This window comes from Drosophila grimshawi, unplaced genomic scaffold (genome assembly GCF_018153295.1).
Source record: "Drosophila grimshawi isolate 15287-2541.00 unplaced genomic scaffold, ASM1815329v1 contig_44, whole genome shotgun sequence".
Lineage (NCBI taxonomy): Eukaryota > Metazoa > Arthropoda > Insecta > Diptera > Drosophilidae > Drosophila > Drosophila grimshawi.
Genome location: NW_025063240.1, coordinates 15,390,486 through 15,410,238, shown reverse-complemented (window position 1 = coordinate 15,410,238; position 19,753 = coordinate 15,390,486). Strand labels below are relative to the sequence as shown.

At 41.7% G+C, this 19,753-nt stretch overlaps 2 protein-coding genes across 2 annotated transcripts in view; one reads left to right on the top strand and one right to left on the bottom strand.

Annotated features, from left to right (window-relative positions):
* Window positions 1-2,592: 2,592 nt before the first annotated feature.
* Window positions 2,593-19,753, bottom strand: part of LOC6557137 (nascent polypeptide-associated complex subunit alpha, muscle-specific form) — a 41,090-nt gene continuing 23,929 nt past the window's right edge. Inside the window, exons 2-5 of the mRNA XM_032734798.2 lie at window positions 12,716-13,534; window positions 12,512-12,652; window positions 8,056-8,121; window positions 2,593-7,503 (exon numbers count right to left, since the gene is read on the bottom strand). Of these exons, the coding sequence (XP_032590689.1) occupies window positions 3,017-7,503; window positions 8,056-8,121; window positions 12,512-12,652; window positions 12,716-13,534 (5,513 nt within the window). The 3' untranslated portion in view covers window positions 2,593-3,016. The remainder of the gene's footprint in view (window positions 7,504-8,055; window positions 8,122-12,511; window positions 12,653-12,715; window positions 13,535-19,753) is intronic.
* Window positions 15,613-16,447, top strand: LOC122322582 (dynein light chain Tctex-type 5-like). The gene has a single exon (XM_043215369.1). The coding sequence runs from the start codon at window positions 15,650-15,652 to the stop codon at window positions 16,196-16,198; it is 549 nt and encodes a 182-aa protein (XP_043071304.1). The 5' UTR covers window positions 15,613-15,649; the 3' UTR covers window positions 16,199-16,447.

The window sequence follows — 19,753 nt, the reverse complement described above, 5'->3', positions numbered from 1 at the left end:
TTCAGGTAGATTGTGCAACATTAATCAATTTGTTTCTCAGTAATTTCGATGTTATAAATAGATAGCAAATAAGTTGCGCTTGTATCTGATTACAAAATTGTGGCGATCTAACAGAAATGAACAAAGGAACTGCGGGCAACGATTGCTGTTGGCTGAAAAGGATTCTGCTCTTCTGGCCTTGTTAAGCACTGAGCAACATTATAAAAGGACATTCTGCCTGTCTCTGTCTGCGCTTATATATATATATATATATATATTTTATATATATATTTATATCCCAGCAAGCGATTCGCTCTTTGTCTGTGTTTCCTGCTAGCTACTTGGCAGCAGTCCAAATTTGCGTCATTGTTTTGCTGTTGCTTCAAATTTGTGCTGCTGCAATTCTGCTTCATATTGTTTGCTTATTTCGTTGCGGGTCTACAAATAAACAGCCCAACAACGTTTAATGCGAGTTGGGCAGCCCACAAAATGCCGCCCACCAATCAAGCAATGGCCGGTTTGGCTAATGATAAACCTTGTTTTGTTGTGTGTAACTGTTGTTTGTGCTGCTGCTGCCATAAAATTATGATGATAGATTATTACTTTGCCATTGATTAAAGTTTCATTGGTGAGTTTATCAAGCGTCGCAACTGTTTACAAATGATTTGATTGTGACAGCTTTAAAACTTATTATACCACATGATCAGCAAATCCAAAGTGTTTTTGAGTGATATAAACTTACTTGATATGTTCTGAAAAGATATATCGAATTGAATTCACGAAATGCAATTTGGAAAAATGAATAAAGTTTTTATTTTTGCAAATAATTTCATGCATCTATGCACATTTATAATTACATTTATAATATATTTATGTATATCACTTGTTATATTAAATTATATATGAATATATGTTATATTCGATTCTTTTTCTTTTGCCAAAAAAAAAAAAAAATAGAACAAAATAAACAACTTTTATGACGTGGTAGAATTGATGCACTGCATTTTATTGATTTTATATGTATTGTATTTAAAGTAAATTTTAAACGCAACACATAAAATATTTAAGCCAACATTAAAGTAGGTATATATTTATGTATATTTTATATAATTGAATTAAGCATTAATAAAAACAATAAATTTAGTTATTGATAATTAAATTCTGTGCACCTGTCAGGTGCCTAACAATAGGTAAACTTTTAGCAAACTCTTCTTTTTTTCTTTTTTTTTTTAAATTTTTGTTGTTTAAATTATTTAATGAATTGATAATAATGGAAACATTTTTAAAGCGCGTTGATGATAATATGTATTAAGTAAATTAAGCATGCAATTGAATTTTTATGCACTGGAAATCAGTTGCAATTTCGTAATTATCTAAATGGATTATTGCAAATGTAAACAAGTGTTATGTTAATTGTTGTTGATGTTGTTTTTCGGCGCACTTTAACGCCTCTGGACTTAGGCTACAATTAAATCAAGTATATCAAGTAATTTACTTATATAAAAATATATATATATATATATGTATAGACGTATAATTATTATTTATTTTTTTTGGATTTTATATTTTGCATTTTTAGTTTTGTTTTTTTTTTTTTTAATTTTGTTTTTCATTCTTTTTGTTGAAATGTGTCAATTGCTCAACATAATGTTTCAGTTTTATTCTTATTTTCAATTTTGTGTTTCACTTAGCGAGTGCGTAGAACACTCAAAATATGTCCGAATGCTAAGCATGTTCTCAGTTTACACCTAAACTTAAGCGAACATTTACATATTGTTTTATTCAATTGCATTAGACAAGTTAGAATCTGATGTGAAGTACATGCCGCTTTGAACAAATTGTATTTAATGTTTAAATTATTTTAAGTAACGGAATTTGATTTGTTTTCTACATGCCCCAACCGAAATATTTGAATGCTAAAATATTTTGCTCTTTGCGCTAAAATAATTGGCTTAAAAGGCATTAAATGAATTATTTAATTGATTTAATTTAGTTTAATTTTTTCTTTCGACTACTTTAAAGGCTTTTTCTTTCCTTGTAGGAAATACTTCTCAAATTGTTTACATTAATTTTAATTTGATGTAATTAAATTAAATTTTTTTCAGTATTTGATTTCAATACATTACTTTTTAAACTTGTTATTGCTATATTTAAATTAACTTCATTTTAAATATATCTTAAAACAAAATTGTTGAATGTGTTTTACTTGTTTTTCTCGCAATGACAAGACATGTATGTGCTTTTCTTTATCTGTTTCTTTTGTTCAACTTAGAGAACAGGTTTCATCAAATTTCATTGCTGACTTACATCAACATCAATCGTTATTATCATCCTTAAATCATCTCATTCATGCTTACTTACTCACTTCTCTCACTCGATCGTACACTCGCTCTCTCTCTCTCACTCTCTCTCTCTCTCTCTTTCGCTCTGGCTAGACTTTTAGTTAGATTTCACTCGCGATATTTTCAAATTGGAATGACCTTAATTAGAAACATGTACTTTTTTCCGAGCTTTACAACATTTTTGCTTTTCATTTTTAATATATGTATATATATATATATTATTTGTTTTTCTTTTGTTGTGTTTTCATTCATTTCTAAATGTATTGGCTGTCGGTGTTTTTTTTTTGTTTTTTTGTTTTTTTTTTTGTTGTTGCTGCTGCTTAGATAGGAAAGGGTTGCAGAAATATAGTGGAGTGTTTTTTGGACTAACGCTCCCGGCAATTTAGGCTTTCGTTGTGTATGTGTATGTGTGTGTGTGTGTGTATTTCGTATTTTTGTTTTTCTTTTTATGGAAATTGTATAGTTTTAGAATTTAACTATATCGTTCAATTGGTTTAAATGCATTTAGAAAATAAATAGGACTGCGTTTTAGTTGTATATTTTTTTCGTAACGAATTTTCAGGAATATACTTTTGAGAAAAGTGAGCTACATTGCATAAGGATCAATCAAATTGGGCAAAGCAACAAGTTTGACCAAATCATAGGTCCATGTGTGTGTGTGTGTGTGTGTGTATTTTTTTTTTTGTTGCCTTTCATTAAACGGTAAAATCACTGGCTGCCCAGCTCATCTTGTAGTCATCAATGTTGAACAAATCAAAAATATCGCAACTGGCATTGAATGCATCCACAGCACCACCACTGCCATCCATGGCGCTGCTGCTTCCCACACCGTTGACAATGCCCCCTGCTGCTGTGCTGTAATCCCCATGACCAGCAGATTGCGGCTGGGTGACCACCTGCATGAAGGAGTTCAGTGTGCTCTCGAAATCATCGCAGACATCCATTGGGGTGCTGTTATATGGATTGTGACCATTTGCCTGCCCACACTCGACTGCGATGGCAGCAGCATTGTTGCTATTATTGTTGGCAGTGCTGCTATTGCTGGCGTTGTTGCTGCTGCTGGCAGTAACATGCTGACTAAGCTGTGCCACAAAACTGTCGGCATCGAAGTCGACATCGGCATTGTGATTGTTATTCAGGAGCACGTTGTCCGGACTGCTGGCATCGAGCAGTTCATTGATGCTGGGTTGTAGGCTAGGATTGAGATCGCGTCGCAGGCTGCTGTTGTTGTTGCTGCCGCCGCCGCTGCTGCTGTTACTCTTGCCAGTGCCCGAACAGTAATTGCTCGAGTCATCGCCAATGTCCATTTCTAGCTGCTGCGACATCAGCTCGAGCAGCTCATACTCATCAAAATGATTCAGCTTGGCATCGGGGCTGTTGGGCTTTTCGCCGATGCTGCCACTGCCGCTGTTGCTGCTGCTGTTGCATTTAGGCGGCGTGCTCGGCGGCGGTGTGGCATGATGCTGCTCCAGGAATATGTCCAACGTTTTGGCCACGCTCTCCGCATTGATGGTCGTCGAAGCTGGCGAGCTCATATCAATATTGTCAATGTAGCCGTGCGTTGTAGTCTGCGGATTGCTGGATGCATAGCTCAGGTGACTGTCGTTGGTGTCCATGGCCATGTCTAGATTGGGCAGCGATTGCGGTGTGGGTGGCGCCTCCAATTTCGGTACGAGCGGCACAATACTTGCACCGCCCGCTGCTGTTGTCGGCGTCACACCACTGAACATAGATAGTTCGGGCAGAGGCGTCAGGGGTGTTATGGGTTCCAATGCCGCGCTCTCGGGTAGCTCTCCCTGTTTGATGAGTATGTCCAGAACATCGCTCACCTGCTCCGATTTAATGCCCGTTGGTTTGCGCTGCACCAGGCAGCTATTGTTGGTTGCTGCTGCTGCTGCTGCTGCTCCTGATGTTGCTGTTGTTGCTGACGCAGGTGATGCTGCTGGCTCCTCTTTGATTTTCATAAGGGGCATGCTGTTGCCCATTGCGGCAGCTGCTTTGCTGGCCGCCAGCTGCTTAGTGGCCTCCTCATATTGCGGAGGCGGCGCTGTTGTCGGCTTAATATCCAGCTGTATGAGCTGCTGCTGGCCAGGTTGAAAGTGTTGCTGCTGCTGCTGCTGTTGTTGTTGTAGTTGCATTTGCTGCAGCTGCTGTTGTGTAATAATTGGTTTGGCATCAATGGGAAACACAATGCTGGGCAGCGAATTTGTGCGCTGATGTCCATTGAGGAGCTTCTTTGTGGCAGTTGTTGCCACTGCTGCTGCCGGCGGCGCTGTTGCTGATGTTGTAGTTGTTGTTGTCGCTGTTAAGCTTATGTTGCCCAGCGTGTGCGCTGTCATCTGTTGATCGTTGAGACCAAGCAGAAATATGGTCTGGTTGCCTTCGTTCCAGACGAGACCCACGTTATTTGGATGCGGCATGGTAGCTGTTGCTGATGTAATTGGCTTCGCTGTATGCAATATTGTCGTCGTATTGGGAACAGCAGCAGCAGCAGCAGTACCATTTGCGTGCTTTGTGGACGTGGCTGGTAGCTTGGACGCGCTATTTGTGTTGTTATTGTGGTTGGATGGAATGACTACAGTTTGTGTCTTTTGCGTAAGCAATCGCAACTGCTGCTGCTGCTGCTGCTGCTGCTGTTGTTGCAGTTGCGCCTGTTGCTGCTGCTGTTGTTGATGTTGCAGTGCCTGTTGCGCCGCTGCAGCAGCGGCAGCCTTTTGCTTTTGTATCTTTGCCTCCAGCTGCTGCTTGACCACCATTTTTTGACTAATAGGTGCCGGCTGCTGGCAACTGTTGTTGTTGTTGCTGCTATTGTTGTTGGTGAGCTTTTTATGTTGACTGCTGCTGTTGTTGTTGATGCTGTTGTGCACACCACCGTTTACCTTTACTGCTGTTGCTGCCGCTGTCGCCGGTTGCTTCACGGTCACCTTAGCTGGTATGGTTTTCTCCAGCTGTGGCAGCACTGTTAATGTTTGCTGCGGCCCATTTGCCGTGGTGGTTGTTATCAGCGTTATCTGTTGCGAGGGCAGCGCATTCACCACCTGAGCGGTAACCGTTTGCTGTTGCTGCTGGCGCCGTATCTGCTGCAACTCTTGCTGGGAGCGTTGCAGCTTTCGCTGCAGCTCATCGATTTTACGTTGCTGTCGACGCAACAGCTCCTCGTTCAGTATGATCGTTGCTGTTTGTGGCTGAGGTGGCAGAATCGTTTGCAGCGTCAGTGCGTGATTGCCATCCAGCTGTTGTTGCACCACATCCATTTGTTCGTGCTCCACTGGCGACTCGGCGACCAGCATGGCCACTGGCGGTGGCTGTGGCACCGCATCTGTGATGCCACAGTTGCTGGTGTCCATTGCATCGCTGATCGTGATGATTTCTGTGGTAGTTGCAGGCGCATTTGCCGGTGTGCTGCTGCACTCAATGGGCTCCAGTGGCAAATACGGCTTCAGTCGCTCAATCAGCTGCGGTTTAGGGCCGGAGACGGGCAGATTGCGACGCTTGAGATGCTGCTTCAAATCGGATACCTTCATTTTCTCCAGCCTCGTCAGATCTGATATGGAGCTGGTGGTGGACTCTGCATAACTGTTTGCCGGACTGGGTGGTATTGAGGAGCTAACGGAAAGTGCTGGCGATGGCTGCGGTGGTGGATGTTGCTGCTGTTGCATTGTTGTTGTGGCAACTGTTGCTGTCGGCTGCTGTTGTGTTGCAATAAGTGATAGTGTGGGCGGTGCAGGAGTGGGTGTGACTGCAGGCGTTGCCGTCAGCAGTGTGGCATCGCCAAAGTTTAAAGCTGCACCACCTGAACTGCTGGTTATGGAAATGGTATTGGGCAGCGTTACGGGCGCCGGCGTTGCTGCTGTACTGATCGCTGTGGCTAAGGCTGGCACCGTCTTTGTGGTCACCGTGATGCTGTTGGCCGTTGTGTTGATGGAGTTGCTATTGGCGGTGGCTGCAGCAGCAGCTGCAGCACTTGCAGCTGGCAGTATGGATTGATTCTTGTTGAGGTTCTCCAGAAACTTGAGCAGATAGTTTTGCTGTTCGAGGAGCAGTTGATAGGACGTTGTCTGATCTGTCTGCGCTTGATCCTGTGCTTGTCCAGCGGCGCTGGGTGGTCCCTTATACTCGTGGAATTTAATGGTGCGCGCCTTGGACACTGGCTTCGACTTGGATTTCTTGCGATTCTTGTCCTTGCCGGGCGCATCCGATTTGACAGCAACCGGTTGCAGATGTAGCCGCGTCGTCGGCAACGTCGGCGGCGGCGGTGATGCAATGGAAGACAGCGGACTTAGCGTCGACGTGCTGGAACCCAGGGAACAGGGCGAGGCGAGCATGGGCAACATGTGTTGACTGTTGGCTGGACTGGCTGTTGGACCGACAACGCTCTGGCAGAGCTCCTCAAACAGATTGGCCGTCTCCTGCTTCACCTTGATGGCAGTGGCACTGGCAACAGGCATGGACATGGACATGGGCATCGGTGGTGGTGGTGGCGGTGGTGCACTCACCACATGTGTGCCAGCCACGTGGCAATCTGTTGTGCTCACCAATTGTATCGAAGGCACCATGCTGAGCACCAGTTGCTGGCCACCGTTGCTGCTGGGCTGGGTGGATGTGGGCGTGGGCGTGGTCAGCGCCACTGTGACAATTCCAGCAGAGGCTGCAGCTGCCTGCAGCACATCCTTGGGCGTAGCAGCTTGTGGTTCCCCGCGCACCACGGCGGCAACACCGCCGCCAGCCACAGCCGCTGGCATAAGCTCATCGAGACGTGGCGGCGTTTGGCGTGTATCGCTCTCGGAACTCAGCGAATCCTCATCGTAGGTGATATAGCTGTGCGGATGCTGTGGTCGCGTCAACAGACCCTCGCTGGTTGCCTTGAACGGCACCAGGCCCTCTTTGACTATCTTCTCGATGGGCGTCTCCGTATGCAATATGTTCTTCTTGATTAGCTCCAGCGGCCCTGGTCGATGCTGAATCTGGGAGTTGAGGTGATCCGCCAGGCGAGCCTTCTTCAGCATGCGCTGCTTCTCCGCCAGGCTCGGATCAATGTGGCACTCATCCTCCTCCAGTATGTGCAATCGTTCGAGATCTTCCCGATTCGGCCGCTGTTGGATTTTGGCCTTCAGCAAATCGCTGGTCTTGGCGCGTTCCAGTTGCTTGCATTGTTCATGGATGGCGGGCGAGGTTTTGAGCGCTGAAAGGGAGACAGATTTTATATAGTTTTAGAACGAAAAAAAATCGAAAAACAATACTCTATTTGATTTCCCATAAAAATAAACTTTAATTTTATTGTTAAAGCATTGGCTGCAAGGCGGCTAAAGATTATTATTATTTCATTTATTTTTATTTATTTTTTGCTTTTCGCTGTCGAAAATTTGTCATCTAAATTCAAATTCAAATTCACTTTCGGCTGCGCCGAGCTGAGCTGGGCACATTGAATTGGTTTGTAAATTCGCGTATTTTGTTGATTCTTTTCGGCTTTCTTCCGTTTGGTTTGTGTGCGCTCAACTTTTTTGTGGCGCCGCGCATAAATTTGATGAGGGGGTGCACATTGAAAATGCGCACATATTTGCATATCCTTTTTGACGGGCTTTTACATTCGACAGGCTGCGGTGCTAAAGCACGTAAGTGAGGCGGCTAATGTGTACTTTCTGTGTCGGCTGCTTCAATACTATTTATTGATTTGGCTAGCTAAAAGCCACAACTTAAGCTAAAGAGTATTAAAGACTTGTTGCGATGCACTTACATGGTATAATGCCCTGCTCGACGAGTTGGGAGTGCGGCCGTCGCACCATCAGTTTCACTTTGAGCGCTGCAAAGAAATCGATAAAGAAATGATCAAATTATTATAAATTGGCATAGTATAGCACGATCAAACAGGACAACAAGTTGCAGCTACATATTCAACAAAAAAAGAACCACAAATTTGACGCCCATAAATTAAAATGCTCGTTGCTAGATCAAAACATAAACATAGCTCATAAAAAATGCTTTAAACAGCTGGCCAAAATGCGAACGCCAAAGTTTTCAGCGGGTCTTCGTCTTTCCTGACAACCTAAAGCAATAAATGTCGAGCCCAAAAAGAAAAAAAAACAGCTGCAAATGGAAAAAATAAGAAAAGAAAACGCACAGAAAAATATTACTGCAAAGCAGAAAAAACGAAATGAAGTGAAAAAAAAATAAGGAAAAGTTTTAATATCTTTATGTGCGGTCTACTATTGTTGCTGTTGTTCTTGGTCTCTAACGTTTTCCTTATTCATTTTGTCTGCTTAGCACCGCCAAGTATAAAGTTAGCGCCCCCAAAAATTAAATATTTAAACCGGGCGACGAGAGCTGTGCCTATACCTACATGCTATCCATGGAACGCCATGGGGCGTATACGTAATAATATGATTATGTGGCAACAGCTACTAAATGACAGATTGATGTCAATTAACTTGACATAAAGTTACCAAAGCCTGTTCTGCGCCAGGCAGCTTCACACACTGGATACATTTCGGTAGGATTCAGGAGACCAGAAAGGGTCAATCCATTCAAATGGGTAAGATTGAGAGTAGAGTCAACAGCAAACACACTAGAATAGCAAATTCTGAATAAGCGTTAATTTACAGAACACTTGGTAGAATAATAACTAATTAAATGTATTTGTACATAAGCAAGATTTACTTGTTTACCATATGTATGCATATCAATTATGCTGAAAGGGCATAAATTATTTTAATAATAGCCTATTGAATTGTATATCCCAATTTACAGCTTTGTAATCCTGTCAACTAGTGTAAATTGCTGTATACATCTTATGTGCATCCTGAGTAAGCATATGTCATAATACATATGTGCATGTATATTTTTGTTAGCATGTTAAGCATACGACCTGTTGTCTTAAACTGATTAACATCAATTAGGCTATGGACATCAGCGAGACTTTGGCCAGCATGTTGAACGAGGCATGTAATTAAAATGAGATAATTCGCATTCGGGCAGAGGAGACTAGAGCCGAAAACCGCAAATGTAATGAAAACACAAATCTTATGGCTCCAGTTGGACAGTGTGGGTTATCTGGTTGTTGGGTGGTTGATGGGTGGTTTGCTGTTGATGCTGGTGTGGTTACGTGGCAGCTTTGCTGCCAAGGCCATAACAACCGCACGAAATGCCAAATGCAGTGCAGATTATTTTTATTTTATTTTGGCATTTGGTTAATGCGGTAACATATGCCCATTCATATGTGTAAGCACTTATTTAACAAGAGTTTTAGCCGGCCAAAGCCAGACAGTAGACAACAAGCAAAGATAAAAAAATAACGAATAGCGAATAACACTTGACGCCACAACAAAGTCGCATAAGTGAAACGACGACATCAAAGTGAGAAGACGCTGACGATGACGCTATTAAAGTCATTTAGGCTCTTGAAAAATCATCATAAAAAACAGAGGAATCGGTGGCCAGAGAGCTGCCAAGGCGCGTAATTGTCTCGCGGGGAAGAGCTGGCAGCCGCCCATTTTATGATTGAAGTGTGCACAACACACAAAAATATATTTAAAAACAAAAACCAAAAAAAAGAAAAAGAAAGAAATTTATTTTGCTACATCCCTTACTCTCGGTTCTCTGTTTCTCCTTTCTGTCTAGCTGTGATCTGTTCTGTATTACTTTGTTCCTGCCTCTGTTATTTTTTTCATTTATGGCTGGCAAATATTTGGGCATGTAACACGGATATAATATTATTTTGGTGACGAAGCTTTGAACACATTCGGTGCCGACTGCTAAATTAATTGCGCTAGTAATTTATTCTTTCTCTTATTACTTTGGTTCCTCCTTTTTTTCCGCCTTAATCTCAATGTCTAAATGGGCGCTGCTCTGTTTACGTGTCGATTTTACACCTACACACGAGATTGATAAAAACAATAACAAAATTCCAAATTAAACACATAAAAGTTTTTATGCGATAGCAATAAAAATGTAGACGTAGCCAAATCGTTCATCTTATTGTTGTTCTCATTCCATCTCTTCTTCTTCCTATTTACGGTGCTGTGGGTGGGTGGGTGGTGGTGGTGCCTGCCCTTTTGCATGTAGGCCCAGTTCCACGGGCGAAGGTCAGGTAAACAAAGCAAAAAACCAAGAGAGCGAGATGACCGAGGCACTGAGAGCGGCAACAGCTGGCTGACCGCATACACACTAATACACATACACACTCTTAAACGCACACACACACACACAAATGTATACAAATATATCGATATATATATATATATATATATATGTAAGAAGTATTATAGCATCGATTACGTGATCAACGGCAGCGCCTTAGCTGAGACGCCATCAACGTGGGCCAAAACCATTGAACTATGGCAGCAGGAGGTACAGTGTGGCAACTATGTTCATCTAAATATAAATTTGTTCACATATATGTATTTGCTATGGCATGCTTTCAAATGACTATAAAGTAGACATAATAATTCTATAGTATTTTATCTAAATTTATTATAAGCATTTGAGGAGCTCAAAAAATAATTATACTTTAAGAGTGTGTATTTGAATGAAATGGTTGTTTGATTTCGGATTTAAATACGGATGCAATTTATTGGTTTGCCAAGTTTATATAACTTTCAAAAGCATCGCAAACGTATACACTTCTAGCCACATATTTTTGGACTACCTTGAATCACTGTGCAATAGCATTTTACATGCCTGACGTTTGTGGCTGCTATTTCCGCCTTGGCGTTTGCCTGCAGCATCCACAGTATTTTCAGCAACCACTCACTGAACATAGGTGTACCCCGCGCCTTCTACCCCGCACACACCCTGCAACCAAGCGGCAGCTTCCCCTCGTTCCTCATTGGGCGTTTTTAAGTCGCGTGCAGCGTGTTTATTTGTCAAAATATTTTTGCAGCACCTTCGCCGCCTGCGCCTGGCCGCCATCTGGTTATAATAAATTTTAGTTGCAAATTGCAAAATGTTTACAGTGGGGCTTTTTTTTTTTCAACGAACGCTAATATGCAGTTTATGTTTATTTGTTAGATAACGGTTTTTGCGTATTATGTGTCTGCCGGAAATTTGCGCCAACCATTTGCCTTTTGGCAGTTTATGTGACTTATAATATTGCCGAAAAAATAGAAAAGAAAGAAAAACCAACCAGAAAAGAAATACATTGCGAAATGCATGCAAATAATTGGCGCCTTTTGTCAGGGTCAGGGTGTGTGAACTTTCAGCTTGGGGTTGGGGCTGCCGCTTTTGGCAGCCTCAAAATACCGAGAAAAAAATGCCAGCCAAGCACAGGCGACAAGAGCTGTCAAAACTATTAGCGACCATGCGACAGAACACACAAACATACAAACATATATATATTTAGACTAATGTATACATATTCAGGCCATTCAAAATGAATACGATTATTTCTCTTCACTAGAAATGCCAAGCAACTATGTAGGCCAAACAAAAGAAGCCAAAACAGAAAACAGTTGACAATTTCAGTGTGTGTACCCGAACCATGAATGAGTTTTGCTGCAGCCAGTAGGCGTGGCACTAGCAAGTGCACACCATTTGTGACATCGCGTCGCACTGACAGCTTCATTAAGATTTTTGGTTCCAAGCCGATAATGAGCAATCGTCTTGATGATGTTGACGATAGACACGGTTGGTCAGCGGCAAATGCCGCCCGCCAAAGTATGACTAAACAATGCCCAGAAACAAAGATAAAAAAATAAAAACAAAAAATCATGTTGACAAATGTCAAACAGCCGCGAGATGGTCAAAAGTGTGGGCGTCTGTACCAAATTTGTAAACATGGTCGAACAACAAAGCGAATACATGGAAAAGAAGGGCCAACAGTGAACATCTAGATATGACACCGTGAGCAGAAACAATTTTGTAATATATTTCAGATAAAGTAGCAATAAATTATGTAAAATAAAGTTATCCAGAAAACAATATCTCATTCGTGCAGATAAAAAGGTTAATTATTTTTTTATGCATATTTTAAAAGGTTACAGAACCAGAGGTGGGCAGGGCTGCTTGGGGATTAACTTTCGTGTGCTTAAATAATTTGGATAAACTGCTTACTGCTTACACCGAGGGGCAATATACATAGACAGACAAAAAGTTAGAGCATTAATCTATTTTCATTAAATGCTGTATTTAGTTTGCTCTTTAACTCAATGTGCCCATCTATTATAATCAACTTTCAAGGAAAGAAATCTTGTACTCACATTCTTTATTCTTATCCATGGCCGGCTGCAGCGGACTGGAGTCGACAATGGCCTTTGGCGGCGATTGTCTGGCATCGTAGCAATCGGAATTGTTGCCATCATCGCTGCTGCCCAGGAACGTAGCGTGCAGACGCTGTTTACCTGTGAAAGCAGACATGGATTAGCCCTTATCGGACAAAACATAAGGTAGCCAAGAATACTCACCCTCTGACATAGTGTCGAATGCCTCTTGCAGCAGTATGATGTCCTGAAAAGTATGCTCCAAGGCCTTACCGCTGAGCCGTGTGGCCAGCAGGCCGTTGCAAGTGGCACTCGAGATGAGCTCGACGGTGGTCAGCGGCGATGTGGAGATGGTGGCCAGCAGCGATGAGCCGCCGCTGCTGCCACTTGCGCTGCTGCCACTGGCGCTGCTGCCGCTGCCGCTGCTCAAACTATGCAGCGAGGCAGATTTGACAAGTTGGCCAACCTTTGGGCTATTCCCGTGCGACTTTTGAGTGGCCTTAAGAGTGCGCGTTAGGCTCTTATTGGGCGATGTGGATGTGGACTTGTTCAGCAAACGTTGCGCCGTTGTTGCGCTAACTGACTTGGAGCTGGAGCTGGAACTAGTACTACTGCAGCTGCTAACACTGCTCACGCTGCTGCTGCTGCAGCTGCTGTTGGATTTCTTTGAAGAATTCGAGCTTATGGATGAGGCGGGCGATGCTGATGATGAACAGCTGCTCAGTATGACTGTTTGCTGTTGTTGCTGCTGCTGCTGCTGCTTATTTTGCTGTTGTTGTTGTTGGAGTGTATTGTTGCTGCTGTTGGTTGATTTGGTGTCTATGCTTATGGGTATGATGCTGGTTGCCACTAACTTCTGTTGCCGTTGCTGTTGGGGTTTATTTGTTGTTGCTGCTACTGCGGCGGCGACGCCTGATGTGCCTTGAAACCAACTGGGAAAGTTACCCTTGAGCGTGTCAATTAGATCCTGATCGAGCGTTAAACGCCACGATGCAGGGCCGCCGTCCACGCTGTGCGTAGACTCTGTAAGAAAAATATGTTTCAATTAGTGCGTATACTTAATATTATGATTTTAATTATATCTCATAAAGTCGATATGGTAATTTTAAATAAATCTAGAACTATGAGTACATATTAAACAGATTAGATTTGCTAATCTGAACGCAACTACAGATTCAGATACATGTCAAAGTTCAACAAAGACAACAAATTTAACAGGTCAACTTCCCACTTGTCTGTCTGTTATAACTTTTCCCATGACAAATAATTTTGCATAATATTAATCTATTATTTCGTGAAAATTGTGAATAGTTGAACCAGTTGCGGCGCTCTTGCACCTCGGTGCCACTTTCTGTTATTAGCCGTGAACCTTCATTTACAGCTTTGCGCTGTGCATGCAACAAGTGGCGCAATTTCATGAAAAATTCATTAAGAGTCGCCTCATCACTTGACCCTCTCAACTACTAAGTAAGTAAGGTGGTAATTTCATTCAGTTGGCATATGTACAACAATATCTATTATATATATATATATATATATATATATATATATATATATTCATTTATTTAGTCAAGCTTTTGCGCACTTATTTATTTTAATGGTCACCCTTTGGTGGCAAAGCCAATGACGCAGCTGCCTAGTGTGCTAGTTATATATGCTAAGCACTGCCAAGTAACCTACTTAATGCTGACCAGGCCCCACTCCTAACAGCATCCCCCAGCTGGGAGCAGTGAAAACTTAGCAACGCGCGCACTTGCTTTTTTTTCTATTTTTTTTTTCTTTTCGTTAAATTTTGTGTATCGCAATTTTTATTGTTGCTCTTTCGCTGTTTTGCTTTGGTGCTTGTTGCCTTGTCATTATTTACGCACTTGTCGATAGTATTTAGTTTGCAGCAGTTTTTGGTCGTTTTTCATAAACTATATATATATATAGATGTGTGTGTGTGTGTGTAGGTGTGTGTATTAACTCTGCAAGTAATATATAATAATAGCTGTAAACGCGCTGAAATTTCTTGGCACAGTCTGATGTTGCATCAGGCGAGCGCGACATTCCCAGACACGCCTCGAGTTATGCAATACAGTTTGTCAACACTTTTAGCAATGTCCGCAATTAGAAAACCTTTTTATACCCTTTGCCAATAAGCATTCGACTGACATGCACTTGTCAAACGTACCAATTTGGCTTAGCTCCTCTTCTTTGCCTTTGTTATTTTTGGCAATTGTTTTATTTCTATTTATAGCTAAGGCATTAAAGGTTTATTTACTTAGTTCTTTGACAGAACTATATTTAGCGTGATTAGGCGACAACTAGCAGCTGCTAAAGTTTGTGTGTTCATTTAATTCAAAATTGCGAGATGTTCAATATTTCGAGAGTTAAACTTTATGTACGTCCGACGCGGTTGCGACATTTATTGTTTAATAATGTGGGCGCCAAGGTGTCAGCTGCACCAAAGTAAAACTGAGCCACAAATGTTGCCCCACGCGACGTCTGTTTCCGCTTGGCGTGCATCAATGTCGCCATCAGGCTATCACTGTCCCCCCACCCGTTTCTTGGTCTTTCTGCAATCGCCGGTTACCTCAGATGTTTGCGATGCGATGCTGCAGCATAGCTTTGATGCTTGCTCGCTCATTGGCGCGACACGCAGTCAACACAAAGCCATTGCCAATTCTATTTTTGAGCAGCCAACCAGCCACTAGCCAAATGCAAGTGGTTTTTTCCTTTTGTTGGCGGAGAGGGAGGGGGGTTTGTTGTCTTACAATAGCTCCACGTCGCATCCAACAGACGTCAACGCGAGACGATCGCAGCTGACAACAACCTGCCCAATAATATTTTGTCAATGAGGCGTATACGCAATTTTTAAGACAATCCCTTGCCAAAGATTCTTTGTGATACAAATGTGCTCTAATGAGCTCCTCATTGCCATTCGAAGAAGCAATACTTTAAATATAATATCATAAAGTACACAATAGAAAAAAATTAGTAGGCCGTTTTTTCGCTGACAGCCATCCAGGAAATTAGCTTATTATAAAATCTAGAAACCTAAACAGTCGGTATTTGTGTTCGACATTTGGAAAACTTCTCAAAAACTAACTTTTATAGCCAATACAATATATACATATATGAAGTAATCGGTAAGTCATGGGTGATTCACCAGACGCTGTGAGCAAGGAGCAATTTCCTGAATCGATTGGTAAGGAAGCTATTCCAGAGCAAGCTGTAAGAGAAAAACCAAAAGCCAAAGAGGGTAAGGATAAAAAGGCCAAGGAGGATGATAAAGGTACTCGGGTATCTGCAATACAAACGGGTTTGACTGCAAAGCAACCGGTTGTACGCTATGCGCCCACTTATCGCCTAGAGCCAAAAAATCCATTGAAACATGAACGACTGGAGATAATCGTCAAGGCTGAAATGAATAAGCATTATGGGGATGATTATACATTCCATCCAAAGTACTCTCTGCATATGGCTGCTCAGGTCGCAGAGGATATTAAAAGTCGCATCAAGCTATTGAATTTCGATAGATACCGTTATATAGTGCTGATTAACGTTGGTGAGTACCTCATGCAAGGCCTCTACTCGATGGCCAACTTTCTATGGGATGCCGAAAAGGACGGTTATGTGAACTACAACATTCAGACGACAAAATTCTTTGCAGTCTGCACAGTATTTTATATTTACTACGATTGAGGAGCCATTCAGGAGTCTTATGATGGCTGCAAACTGAATACCATATACTAATACAAAACAATAAATAATAAACAAGATTGCCAGTATAATATGCTTTGCATAAAGAGCCTAAGACAACAAATTGAGGGAGGAATCAACAAGAACAGTAAATAAATATAAATATAAGAACCTAAATAACAAAATTTATATTTATAGTGCTTCGATCGCATCCCTTCACCGTTTGCTGAATAAAATTCGAACTTTCTTTTATTTTAGGAATTTTATGGGTGTCGGGGAATGAAGAGCATAACTATAAAAGATTATCACATATAATAACACTTGGAAAAAGAACTAAAGCCATTGCCAAATCGTTGATTTTTATGGCCAAGAGCAATAGTCAGACGACTTGGCCAACAGCTTTTGACGGTCCATGCACAGAACTAATCATTCAAAGCGCAGCGGAAGTTGCCGCGGAAATTGTAGCATCTGTTAGTGAGTGTTTGGCTGTGTGTGCGTGTGTGTGTGTTTGTCTGTGTGTGTGTGCGTGTCCGTGCGTGTGACCTTGTGTGTTACCGTTTGCCTTCGCTGCTGCTGCGAAGTAAATATCAATTATGTATGCTCCTGCATATGCCAGCAGCTATTCACGAACCAACGCGCCCGCAAAGTATGCTACAGAACGCCTTTTGCTTGTTGTTGCTGGTGTCTATCGCCCCCGACAGATTGTATGTGTGTGTGTATCTGTATGTGTATGTGAGTGTGAGCGTGCTTTTGGCTGTGTCTGTGTTTCAGTTTCTGTGTGGCTGGCATTTCCTCTCGACAACAGGAAACAGGATGCTGTTAATGTTACAATTCGACATAATCGATGCTTGTCGTACGAGACTCGCATTTAACCTGGCAATTTGTCGGCTGCATAAACATTAAGTTTTATTTGCAGTTTATCTACACGTTAAACATGCCACACACCCATACCGGTATCCTTTGCCACCTGCCACTTGTGGCAGGCATAAATCAAATTGTGGCGCAAGTAAACGACTTTAATAGCTACGCCGACATTTATGGCACATCAAATTGAAGGCATCGAATAATAAAACACAAACGCATTCAATACCCCAAAATAAAAATTGATTAAAAAATGCGAAGCGTGCTAAACACTGTTGCTGACCTTTGCAGCAAAGAACGTGACGGAGCTCATTTTTGTTTTGATTGTTTTTTGTTCTTTTTGTTCGTATATTGTAAAAATATCTGCGCAACGTTTACATATTCATTTGAATGCCAAAAGCAGCAGCTGTTGCAGTAGCAACAACGCCGCTGACAGCTTCGACAAGCGAGGATTATGCAAGCGCCACAGCTCGTGAGCAGAATTCGACTACCCAAAAATCAAATATATCGAATAAAGCAACAACAACACCAACAACAACAATTGCAAAACGCACGTCATGTGTCGCTGGGTGGGTGTATCTATAGATACATATGTAGTATAAGTCTGTAGCTGCAAATTGAAATGTATATTTGTAAACAATATGCAGACGTCATAGACAAAACTCATTTAAATGGGGAAGAAAACACCACATAACAGCGAACAACAACCACAACCACAACAACTACAACTAATATAAATACTAAACAATAAAAATTAGAAAAAGTACAGAGCCAAGAAGCACACAGATCAGCATCTATATTTTATTTTATTTTCTTCTTTTTTTTTGCTGTACCACTCAGTTTGGGCATAAATCGAAAAACTTGTTTGGCTACTCGACAGCAACAGAGCAACAAGTTCAATATAATACATTTAATAACAATTTATAGCGAACGTTTTTTTGATTCAATAGTTTTAATATGCAGCGAGTTGTTTTTGCCTTTTTGGTGCGAGCAGAAATTTCGCATGTTATCGGAACATGACAAGTGTCAGCGATATATGCCATTAGAGGGGACGCAGGGGGAGAAACTTATAAATAAAAAAATATATATAATAAGAGCAGCTGACAAAAACTAACAATTTGACAAAACGTGTTAGTTATGGACACGCGTAAAGCAAACAGTTCAAAAAGAAAACAACATTGAAAAACACTTTTTAGTTGCTTATCAGAGTTATGAATCATATATCATATATTAAAAGCTAGTTTAACGCTATTGTTTGAGCGCTTAACTTACTTCAAGTTGAGCTGTTTCAGAATTGAAATAACTCATTGTTATCATAAGTACATATAGGATTATTGTTGTTATTTATGATTTGTTTATTTTTGAGCACTGAAAACAATGAAATGTGTTCACTTTCTGTAAATGCCTTATCTTATCAATACTTTCGAACTGAGGTTCATTTGTTTTGTATTTGTTGTATTTCTTTTGGGGATATCACTTTAAGTAAGAGATTAAATAGAGACTTTACAAATGACTCATGGGTAGCACTTTATCAGTTGATTATCAAACGCGGAACGCGGAGCGTGAAAATGTTGTCCAATGTGGGGAGAGCGCACCGGCAAACTAAGTTAACCAGTCGAGTGTCGAGTCAGGCAAACACGTTTGTGGAACTGAGCTGATGACGTACTATTGACCAACTGATTGAGTGACTGAGGTGCCTGAGGTGACTGAGGCGACTGAGGTGCCTGAGGTGGGCGTCGACTATCGACTGTCACTAGTCGGTCTTAACTGGCATTATGCGAGCTTCTCTCTCACTCATTTCAATTTAAACAGCATTTTATGCTGTTGACATATTTGCACTGATTGATGGCACACGGCTGACTGGGCAAGCAACAGAGGGGGGAGTGAGAGAGACAGAGAGACAGAGAGAGAGAACGAGATACGACGCAACAAAGAAGCGACGAGAATTTGAGAATCACAACAATGGCTGGTTAATAAGCGGCGAAAATACACACACTGGGCCGGTTGCATTGGAACAGAGACACAGACGCACACACACACACACACACTTACACACACATACACATATGGAGACATACACAGACTGCAGCTGAAATTGAATTAAAGCTGTTTTTCTGCGTTTGCTGCATGCAAATGAGTTGCAGGGGACATCAACGCTTGCGGTCAGTTGTTGGCCGCTTCACTCTCTCTGTGCTACCTGATCAAACAATTGCAGCCCAACAAAAGTCAATTGGACAGTCGCACACCCACACACACACACACACACACAGGCATAGAAGCCACAAGCTCTTCGGACTACCGACTGACTGTCTGGCAACATGTTTTGCATACAAAGCAGCGCCTGCGTCTAGTGCCTGTCCAGGATGTGATGCCTTATTGTAGCACTTGGGGCACAATGCGAATTCTGTGTGTGCTTTGTGTGTAAGTGTGTGTGTGTGTGTGTGTGTGTCAGTCGCATTTGAGCACGTGCATGATGAATACCCACAGGCCAACAGCAGCCAACCATAGGCATTAGCATCCAGTTAAAGCAAGAGAAGCTTTTAGCTTAAAGTTAATACACGCAACACGATTTTAATTTTTAATGTATCCTAGTATAACTTAAGTTATTACTATCTTTTACATAATTATATTAATTCAATTTGCTATAGCAGCTGGAATTGTTTGCATTTGGATACTTTTAATTGAACTTTTGTTTTG

What these genes read in the sequence shown, in the direction of transcription:
- LOC122322582 (XM_043215369.1), top strand. Translation starts at nt 15,650, where the DNA reads ATGGGTGATTCACCAGACGCTGTGAGCAAGGAGCAATTTCCTGAATCG.